Source organism: Silene latifolia, chromosome 11 (genome assembly GCF_048544455.1).
Source record: "Silene latifolia isolate original U9 population chromosome 11, ASM4854445v1, whole genome shotgun sequence".
NCBI classification, from domain to species: domain Eukaryota; kingdom Viridiplantae; phylum Streptophyta; class Magnoliopsida; order Caryophyllales; family Caryophyllaceae; genus Silene; species Silene latifolia.
Window position 1 is genome coordinate 156,414,847 of NC_133536.1, and position 11,763 is coordinate 156,426,609.

The 11,763-nt window shown below is 41.7% G+C and overlaps 1 protein-coding gene across 1 annotated transcript; it reads right to left on the reverse strand.

Annotated features, from left to right (window-relative positions):
* Positions 1–10,632: 10,632 nt before the first annotated feature.
* LOC141614194 (uncharacterized) lies at positions 10,633–11,517 on the reverse strand. The gene is made up of 2 exons (XM_074432951.1): positions 11,103–11,517; positions 10,633–10,913 (listed from the first exon to the last, which is right to left on the reverse strand). Exons 1-2 carry the CDS (start codon positions 11,515–11,517, stop codon positions 10,633–10,635), a joined length of 696 nt encoding a protein of 231 aa, XP_074289052.1.
* Positions 11,518–11,763: the final 246 nt, after the last annotated feature.

Consider the following 11,763-nt stretch of genomic DNA (forward strand, 5'->3'; position numbering starts at 1 on the left):
TTAGTATGCGTCCCTGTGAGTCAAATGTCAGAATGGTCACGTGTCTCCAATATATCAAATCACAGATCTACGAGTAACAAGACTCGCCTTTAAGCTTTACAACATTCAAAATTTCTATCTCCCCTCGCGTGAGATATTACGTGCTAGTTGCTTATATGCTAACTACTCACATGCTTATGTGCTTACGTGCTTATATGCTTACATGCTAGTTGCTTTTATGCTAATTGCTCACATGCTTATGTGCGTACGTTCTTATATGATTGCATTCAACGTGCTTGTCTATGCGACTGCGGATTTGTGTGGTCACTAACCATGCAGATAATCTTGAGAAGACAAACTCACTCCAATTGAGTACTGGGTTCTTCCCAACAAACGGCAACCCATCAAGGCCAAGGGCTTTAACCCCGTCGATTACATGGCATACGCTACCTCCCAGCGAGCAGTAACTCATATCCTCGTCGAGTCCTGAGAAGTTTCTAACTCCCCAGCGAGTGCCGATTTTCAAATGGATGTCACACATGCTATTTCCAATTGTCGATCTTTCGACCACCATGACTGGCGAGCCTTTGTCCGCAAACAAGATACAACTCAAGTACGTATCCCGAAGATCCCTCGGGTACGACTCTTTTTCACAAGCTGGCGAGCCTTTGTCCGCAAACAAGGTACAACTTAAGGACGTATCCCGAAGATGCCTCGGGTACGACTCCTTATCACAGCTGCCGAGCCTTTGCACGCACAAGAGATACGACTTAAGGACATATCCCGAAGATGCCTCAGGTATGACTCCTTCCTATGGCTGGCGAGCCTCAAAACGCACCACCTTCAACACCGGCTGGCGAGCCTTTGCGCGCAAAAGATTGAAGGACGTATCCCGAAGATGCCTCAGGTATGATTCCTTCTTATGGCTAGCGAGCCTTTATACGTAGTCTAATGGACTTTAAACGACCCGAATCGGAAGTCGACAGACTCTAAAATGTTCCCGACGGCAGGTCCTTGACTCGAATCCTCGAGTCGCCTCGACGTCGCCCTTCCCGACGGCAGGTCCTTGGCTCAAACCTTTTTGAGTTGCCTCGACGTCGCAATGGTCTTCAGGTTGTAATCTTCGATTGACCTGGAGATCATACTTTGACTTTCGCCCTGTCCAAACCTCAGTCAAAGTGGGGGCTCTGTAGATACCCAGTATCTGCACCTTTCAAAAACCACCCGATGATGATCGGACTATAACGTGTTTTTGATATGCGTGCGTGGATTGGCTATGCATGAGACGGTTTAATGCACTACTCGAATATGAAAAATGATTTCAAAAGTTTTCTAACTTCATTTGCATTAAAATAACCCTATTTAGAGTTAAAACCGTCTTCGGACCCAAAACCAACTCAGAAACCCGCAACTCGAGTCAACCTGAGTCAACCCGAGTCAACCCAAATCTCGAATGTCAAAAATAATGCCATGAATGTTTTCATCATGTCATTTCCATTAAAATGACCCTATTTAGAGTCTAAACCGACACCGAGCCAAAAACCGACTCGAAATTCAAATCCCGACTCACACGGGTCAAACCCGAGTCAAAGACACAAAATACCTACCCGAAATATCACCTAAGAGGAAGCTTACACGGCTAAGAAAACCTCAAAGACCACAAATCACAACCAACAAAACATTGGTTAGAACAAATGCAAAATCCAAATTTGCGAAAGGGATAGTACAACCCATTGAGTAACGGGGTGGCTCGCGCCTCAATGGGGTGTCTGCTTAGTCTCTAAGCAAACACAACCGACCTACCATCCCACATTTCTCTATAAATACCCACCATCACAAAACACAATCCTTACGCGAGCGTCCTCCCCCTCACATCTCCCTTAAACTTCTATACTCGACTTCCTAAGTCACAAAATCGACAAGTGTTTACGACCTACCGATCGTAAACACAAACCTTACACATATTTTTTGGTACCGTCGCCGTGCATTCGACCGACCCATTCGACCAACTCAACATCAATCAACATGTTTTAATTAACATATTTTCAACTCATTTTCAAAACAAAATCCTTTTTTAAGGCACTCTTTTTAAACTTCTTGATCGTGAGTAGTCGCTACGAGAAAACTTGTCTCTAAAGTCGTCTATATCGCAAGCATCATACACGTAAGTTTGAGGGTGTAAACATCTCACTTTAATTCATGTCTTTACTGTTTTTATGAGTCTATAAGCATGAACATTGCATAACACGATTCAAATATAGGTTAGACGAGCCAAAACCGAGTTTTGGCCTGAGACAGAAGCTCCTTGCTATGCAAGGAAGCTCACGCCTCTTGTGGGTCTCGGGTCAGACTCATCCGTGTTTGAGTTCGTCTTTCCTTCAACACTTTCTTTTATTCTTACTTCTTTCCTTTTACGGTTTTTACCATTTCAAATGTTTTAATTCATTTTTATGATAAACATATTTCGACCATTACAAAAATCATCCTTGGTTCTTTATACCATGACGGTTTATTCCGTGACTCGATGATATTATTGGTTAATTACATTTTAATGGGTATTTTAACACCCTTTTCTTTTATTTACCATTTTTCTCATTTGTTTACATTTGTAAACATATTAGTCATAATTCATAATCATCCTTGGTTCTTTATACCTTGTCGGTTTAATCCGAGTACGATGACAAACTTGACTAATTACAAATAATTGAACTTAACATAATTAGTTCAAATTAAACATTTTCCTTTACCATTTTATTATGCTTTTCAAACATGCAAATCCGACAACGAATATTACTAACATAATAGTAATTATTCCGAGTCATGGAAATCATATTTGCAAATCTTTCATCATAAATACGGTTTTAAGCAACCTTTTCAAAAACCAGGAGATGCCCCCTTGGGTCGGCTCATGGCTCGCGCCCCAAGGGACCGCCTGTCTTCACATTTCAAAACCAGGGCAGAGCCCCTACCATCGCCAATAGGCTCGCGCCCCAATGGGGCTGCCTGGCGCCGTTCTGCCTCATTTTTATCACTTGTCTAGGACGATCCCGATTACGGTTAATACGAATACATGACGGATCAGATTGACAAACTTACGTTTTTACACTTTGTCATTTAACATCCTTTTTCAAATAAATGGATCGTGTTAAGCATCATAATCCGAACTTGGTAAATGGATGTTTAATTTCCGTTTTCACATACAAATCAATCTAAATCCAACTTTGACATCTTATACTTGATATTTGGACAAACAAACCGACTTAGAAAGCTCACATGTTAGGTTAAACTCTTGGATGCGCATTCATGCATTTTAACCGTTCTATCAACTTTTGCACTTAAACAACCACGATCGATCAGTAGAGGCCTCTAACGCGGGCGAGATTGGGTGTCAAATTAAAGGGCTTCCCAATACGTACCCTCACCTCTTACTCAGAACCTTTGGATAGTGGATGGCCTTATCCAGGGCGTACGAGAGTCATTTTAGGCATAGAATGCTAAAAGGGGGACGACTCCTTATCTTTAGTACCTATGTCAAACACCGCTTTTAGCCTTGTTGACCTAGGTATAAAGTGGATTCGAACGGGTTCCAAGCATCCCACAAATGCTTGGTGGCGACTCCAAACATCTCTAATCGTTTCGCGGCCTTTGCCGAGACGATACCGACCGATCCGAAGCGATCCGGTCGAAAGCATTTTACGCCGCCGAGCGTGGCTTTCAAAGAGACCTCTGCATGTCCACAGTTTGGCGTGGCGTGTAGGTGGCCCGTGACGCGGACCGGCTTGCGGCCCAAATCCGCAGACCGAGACGTGGCCTATGTCCACAATACCCACTCGATCGAGTCAGACCCACTCGACCGAGTATCTCACCTACTCGATCGAGTACCCCCTTACTCGATCGAGTCATTCTGACTCGTGTATACTACCCGCATGTTTTCTCACATATCCCAACATACTATGCAACATTATAAACTCAACATATAATATAGTTAAACATGTAGTTCTACCAAGCTTTTCATGTGATCAACCAAACAACTATATCATATTATCAAACGCCACATAGTAAACATCCAACATGCTTCTTGTTCAAACAACGGTTCTATATACTTCACCAATCTTTCATGCACAAACTCAACCTTCTACTCCAATCATTCAACAATTACAGCATACTTCATCACATTCACATACAAACTAACAAACATCACATACGACCTTGACATATACCCCCCATGTGACCGGTTCAAAATTGTAGGGCGAGTTCGCGAATTTAGGACGTCTCCCAAGCCTTTGCATTAGCTCCTACAACCTTTACCCCGGGTTCATTTTAATTGACTCCCTATGTTCATTAGATTCATTGGTTACAGGTTTCAGGATCGTCGCTCTGATACCATTTTGTAACACCCCCATACTCCAAGTGCCTTACCAGGACCAATCAGGTATAACAATGCTACCATCTCGGTTACCCGAGGCAATGATGATTAAATAGACAATAACGAAACAACATTTAATAGTAGTACTTTAGCGAAAGGTTACAATCCGAAACCAAAACCAAAATACGAATACATGTTCTCAAACCAACTGTCTAATCAGCTAACTGAAATGTTTATTAAACTACTAAGCTACAGCGGAAGACTTCTATCATCAGAAGGTGGCACATCCCAGCTATCCCCGTAACTCGACTCATACCTGCTCAATAACTGCTCACCATCCCCGAATGGATCACCACAGTTTTAAAAACATTAAACGGGGTCAGTACTAATCACACAATTTATATAACCAACAGTACAGTAAACAACACAACTCAAACAGTCACACACAATCACCCACACCAATCAATGTCCGTCACCGACTGTCCACTGGACCAGCCCTGCCAATGGGGGACCGCAGCCGTACCCACCAAATCCCCGCTCATCATACCGAGCGATAACCCTGTCCCATTAATGTGCACATCCCCTCCCGTGGCAGGTTCCACGGAGGGCGAAACTAGGGCGTGAAGCCACTCCAGCAAGTGAATCCACTCAGCTGAGAACGCATCTCGAGAACCAGAGACAAACAATCACAACCATCAACAACAATCAATCAACAACCTTCATAAAACCAATACAATAATAATCAACAATTACACAACACCAACAATGCATTATGGGACTAATACTGAGTAGGGAAACCCTACCTGGAAAGCACAACACAATCAGACGATCTCACAGCTGATATCAAAACGCTTCCTCTACGAATCCTCCTCCTAACATACAAACATATAATCACTACCAATCATACAAAACAACAAAACCCCCAAATCCCCATATTAGGGTTTAACCAACTTTAAGGAAACATTATAAAAACGGTACGTAGGTCTTACCCTCAACGTAAGGATCACAAAGGTATCAAGAAAGGTAAAATCCGACCTTCCAAGCTTCGGGATTTGCCAACAATGCGATTAAAGCGAATGACGTAGTTTGATTTCTCTTTTCACAGTAATTAGGTTTTAAAAAGTGTTTAAAGAATAGTGACGGAAGTAATATATAATTAATCGCATTATTAATAAAACCCGAGAAATCATCCCCCGTAAACCGGCTACTCGATCGAGTGCCCCCTTACTCGATCGAGTACCCACGTTACTCGATCGAGTACCCAACAGGTCAGAAACTATTTTAAATTGCAACTCACCCTTACTCGACAGAGTAAGGCCTACTCGATAGAGTACCCAAAGACTCATAAATACGTAGTATTACACCAGCAATGGCCAATAATTTATCCCTAATCCTAAGTAAGGACCTCCAACTTTCAGCATGGTGAGGCTTACACTGAGCACTCCAGATAGAAGCATCAGACATATTGTAAGCCTTAGTCCATTTATCCCAAATACCATCTCTATGCTGAGTTAACAACCATAACCACTTACTGAGTAGTGCTTTATTCCAGCTTAAAAGTTCCTTCACATTGAAGCCACCCTCAATCCAAGGTGCACAAATAGAACTCCAACTTTGAAAAGTCATCTTTCTCTTCCCAGAAGGTGTCCCCCAAAAGTAATCTTTACAAAGTTTGTTAACCAACTTAATGATAGCTTTAGGCAGGAACAAAGCAGAACTCCAAAAATTTTCAAGACCAAAGAGCACAGCATTAATCAGTTGAAGCTTACCATCATAGGATAACAGGGTGCCAGTCCAGTGGTGTATAGCATTCTGAATCTTGTCCAACATAGCCTTATAGAGACCAGGAGCCAGCTTACCAGGATGCAAGATAATACCCAAATACCTGAAAGGGAACTGCTCCTCAGTATACCCAGTAAGAGCACCAATCTGTTGCCTGACCACATCCCCAACCCCACCATAATAAATACTTATTTTAGAAGGGTTAGCATAAAGACCTGAGCACTTAGCAAAATCCCCAAGGCAGGTAGCAACAGCAACTACAGAAGGTACATCCCCTCTCATAAATATCATTAAGTCATCAGCAAAAACCAAGTGATTGAGTTTTAGTTTTGCACATTTAGGATGAAATGATACCTGAGGGAGGAGATAGTCTCTCCTAAGTTGCCTAGAAAGGACTTCCATACTTAGAACAAATATATATGGTGAAATGGGATCCCCCTGCCTAACACCAGATCTACTAGGAAAGAAACCACTCAAGGTACCATTAACTTTAAGAGAAAACCAGGTAGAAGCTACACAACCCATTATCCAAGTAACAAACAAAGGAGGAAACTTAAATCCATGCAACATGTTCCTAATAAACTCCCATTGTAAAGAATCAAAAGCCTTTCTTATATCAACCTTAATTAAGCATCTAGGAGTAATAAGGCTTTGATTATAACCTTTGATCAAATTCTGAGACATCATAATATTTTCAAAGATATTACGACCTTTAATGAAAGCTGCTTGTTCATTACCCACGAGGTCAGGTAGGACATGCTTAAGCCTATTAGCAATAATCTTACTAATAGTCTTATACACCACAGAGCAACAAGCAATAGGACGAAAATCTTGAACAGTGGAAGGCACATCTTTCTTAGGAACAAGAGCAAGAAGGGTTGTATTAACTTTCCTCATCATCTTACTCTTCCTAAAATACTCCTCAACAGCAGAACAAAAAAGATCACCTACAAGATCCCAGGAATGTTTAAAAAATCCAGAAGAGAAGCCATCCTGACCAGGGTTTTTAACAGAGCCAATACTGAAAAGAGCCTCCTTTATCTCTGCCCTAGTTACTGATGCAACAAGCAATTCACCTGCATCAGTAGAAACAGTAGGACCAGAGGAGAAAACAATTTCAGGAATAGGCTCAACTTCAGCTCTTTTACCTAAGAGATCAGTGTAGTACTCCACAAAAGCACTGTTAACAGCATCAGTCCCATACCTAACATGCCCCTCCTTATCCTGAATCAAACCCAAGATACTTTGATGCTTCCTTATAGCAACTTTAGAAAAGAAGTAACTTAAAGAGCAGTCCCCTTTTCTAATATTGTGAATCTTAGCTGTCTGAATCAACATGTCCATTTCCAACCTAGTAAGCTCTACATATTGCTTGGTCAAGTCCTTCTCCTGATTAATCAGAGAGGGAGAGAACAAGTCATTTTGCAATTCCTGTTGGCAAGCATCCAAGGCTTTTTTAGTAGCCTTAATCCTCCCATGAATGTCAGAGAAATCCTTCTTATGCATTAACTGGAGAGCCCTCCTCACTGCCTTGATCTTATGGAACAGTTAAAACATAGGGGTACCATAGGAAGAAGTTTGCCAGGCACTCTCAATTATACACAAGTAATCAGGATGGCCCTGCCAAACATTGAGGAAACTAAACCTCTTTTTGACACCTTTATCAGAAGGAATAGTGACCAACAAGGGGGAGTGGTCAGAGATACCAGGGACTAAAGAGGCAGCTAAAGAAGAAGGGAACATAGTTAACCACTTAGGATTAATCAGAACCCTATACAAACGAGCCCAAGTTCTTGTAATAGGTCCTTGTTTATTAGACCAGGTGTACTCAGACCCAATGCAATGCATATCATCCAGATGACACTGAGCAAGACAAGAGTTAAAACTCCCAAATATCCTTAATAGCTGGAGGATTAGGACCAACTCTCTCACTTAGTCCCCTAACAACATTAAAATCTCCTATAACAACCCAAGGACAAGAAGTAGCAGAAAGCCCAACTAACATATCCCATAAAGCCAGCCTCTCCCAAGGTTCATTCTTATCATAGACAAATGTAATAGCAATAGTCTGATTATTGGCCAGAAAACAAGCATCACAGTGGATAAGTTGCTCATGTATGACAATATTACTTATAGAACAGTGGTAGGATTAAAGAATAACCAAAGCCTACCCTGGATTTTATTACTAACAACAGCATAAGGAGAGAACTGAGAGAAGATAGTACTCTCTTTATTCTGCTTAACATGAGTCTCCAACAACCCAAAAACATCTACTTTATTCTGATGCAAAAACCTCCTAACCTCCAAATGTTTGAGGGAGTCATTGAACCCCCGAATGTTCCACGCTGCAACATGCATCCTTATCAGGAGGCAAAGGCTCAGTACTATCAGCCCAAGATGTCCTGGTGCCTTCCTGAGAGGCCAGAGAACATTCTTCCAAGGTGAGAACAGAATAAGAGTTCTGGAGCTGAACCTCAGAATCCTCCTGTTCAGCAGTAGAGCTAACCACACTCTTACTTGTATCCTTAGAAGAACCAGCCTTACTAGCTTTTGTAGTGGTACCAGCTGAAGGATTTTTCTGCTTAGGATGAGATGCAACAGGAGCTTGCACAGGAGAAGGAGCAGGAGCTTGCTCAGTAGGAGTAGCAGGCTTCCTTCTCCAAACCTTAGCAGGCTGCCCATCCTTATTCTGCTTACAGAAATTAGCAGTGTGACCCAGCTTAGCATAGCAACTACAATAATAAGGCTTCCATTCATACACAATTGGCTGAGCAATCTGACCATGGTAAGGTGTGTTAATAAGAACCTGCTCAGGGAGTTCAGAAGCCAGATCAGCTTCCACCAGTACTCTGGCAAAAGACAGCCTTGCTTTGCAAGTAGTAGTCATGTCAGCATAGAGGGGCTTCCCAACCTTGCTAGCAAGCTTACTCAAAACAACATCTGACCATAAAATAGGGACCAACTCAGGAAATAAAATCCAAATAGAAACAATAGAAAGCTTATCCATTTCCATAGAGAAATTTGGAGACCATTGCTTTAAGACTAGGGAATTACTGCCCATAGACCAAGGTCCCCCCCCTTCAGGACTTCATCCATATCCTCAGCACTAGTAAACCTAAAAGAAAACCATCCCCTTCGAAAAAACTGGACTGCAGGAAGAGATACATGATTCCAACTCTTGGTAACATATGTCTGCATTTGAGCTACAGTAGGACGAGCCCCCAAAACATTACCCATTAACGTGTATTGCCAAAACCTGAGTTCCCCCTCCATATCATCCTCAGTAACATCTATCTCCGTAGAATCCGCACTGTGCTGACAGTAATGTAAACTCATCCCCACTTTAGGCTTAACAACCTTATTCCAACCAGGTGCTTCTGGAGCCGCTGTAGCAGTCACAGGAGCACCATCTTTTGGACCAGGGCCAAGACTAAGCTCCAAAACGGGCCCCTCAAAATTAGGTTCTATATCCTCCAACAAAGCATCACCAGATTATCTTAACGAATCAATTACCGATTTATGAGTTTGAGGCCGACTATGACGACCAACAAAAGACCTTAATAGATCTCTAACCACAAAGGGGGTTCGAATATCACCTGATTCAGTAGGAGAAACCGTAGTAGTTGATTCACCCACTGCCACATGGTGCACCACCGGATGCCCGCGGGTTCTACCCCGAGGTCTAGCCATGAACAAAACAAAACTTAAAGAAAAAAGATCAAAGAAGAAGATGAATTTAAAAATCTAGGGTTTATCGCAATTCTAGGGTTCGCAAATCGTAGAGAGAAGGCGCTCCCTCTCTTCATGGCAAATCTATTATTATTATTATTATTATTATTATTATTATTATTATTATTAATATTTTTTTTTTTTTTTTTTGCAAAAGAGTTATCATTTCATTTCTTAAAAAGAAAGGAAATTACAAATTTTGCAAAGACTAACCACTAGAGAATACAACCACCAAAGAATAACAAAAGACTATGTACAAAGAGCAATGACTAAATGATTATAATCCGGGTTTTGCTTCCACATGAGCAATCTAGTAGTAACTTGAAAACGAATTTTCTGAACAAGCTGAGACTTCTCTTAAAAAAATTTGGAATTTCGTTCCAGCCACAAATTATGCACCAGAGCTGCAAGGGAAGCTCTGAACCAGACTGTCCTCCACCATTTAGCACCTCCCAGATGGTAGCTCATATTGAATTCACTAATAAGCAGCTGCCCTTGTCTTAATATACCCATCCAATTTAACAGTGCAGTCCAAGCTTCCTTAGAGTACACACAGTGAAAGAATAGATGGGAATGCGACTCCTCAACAAGCTCACAGAGTGCACATCTATTTACAAGATGGAACCCTCTACATTTCAGATTATCAATGGTGGCTAGTTGGTTTTGAGCAGCAAGAGAGCAAACAATGCGATGGCTAGGAATAATTCGAGAGTGCAGAATGTTTTTAGCCCACAGACCAGCGGTAGGAGCTTGTCTGAAGAAAAGATAAGCTTTCTTCATACTGAGTTTACCCCCCCCACCACCCAGCTATGAAGGAGAGTAGCAGCAGTATGAGGATCCCCTGTAAGTAAAACCAGTCTATTCTTGGCAGCAAGGATACCTTTAAAACTGGAAGAAAAGTATTCCTTGCAGTGAACAGACCAGATGTCAGTACTTTTAAGTACATAATGTTTGGTCCAGTGAGCCCACTTACTAGGGGAAGAAGAAGAGAGGAGCCAAGGCCATTTACAGAGAAGGGAGAGATTCCAAGCTTCCAAGTCTTTAACATTGAACCCTCCTGCAGCAAAGGGAGAGCAAATATTTTTCCAGCTTTTAAACACTAACCTCCTACTGCCCTCATAAATGCCTCAAAAGAAGTTCTTGCACATTTGGTTAATGTGATGAACAATTTGCTGGGGAAGGAGAATGCTAGAGCACCATAAATGCTCCAATCCAAACACAATGGAGTTGATCAGTTGCAATTTACCAGCATAAGAAAGGGAATGAGTAGTCCAATGCTGAATGGCTTTCTGAATCTTGAGAATGAAAGGATCAAACATGCTAATGGTGATTCTGGAAGTGTTGAGAGGTAAGCCAAGATGCCTAAAAGGGAATTCTCCTTGTGAGAACCCAGTACATCTAAGAATCAGATCCTGAATGTGATTGGCAACTCCTCCAAAATAAATGCAAGTCTTGTCAATATTAGCAGTGAGCCCAGAGAGTTGAGCAAAGAGCTTGAGAGTATCAGTAACAGCATTAACAGAAGCCACATCTCCTCTAGTAAAATTCATTAAGTCATCTGCAAATATAAGGTGGGTAAGGTTGATAGCACAACATTTAGGGTGAAAAGAAACCTGCTGTTTATCACAAATAGTCCTGAGATATCTAGAAAGGACTTCCATACTTAAGACAAAAGTTAGGGGGACAAATGATGCCCTTGCCTGATGCCACTACCACCTTGAAAGAACCCATAAACTTCACCATTGATCTTGAGAGAGTACCAGGGACTTGAAATACACCCAAGTATCCAAGAAGAAAAGACAGAAGGAAAGTCAAAGCTCCTCAATGCATTAGCAATGAAGTCCCATTGAAGGGAGTCAAAAGCTTTTCTTATATCCACTTTAATTAAACATCTTGGAGAAATGTAT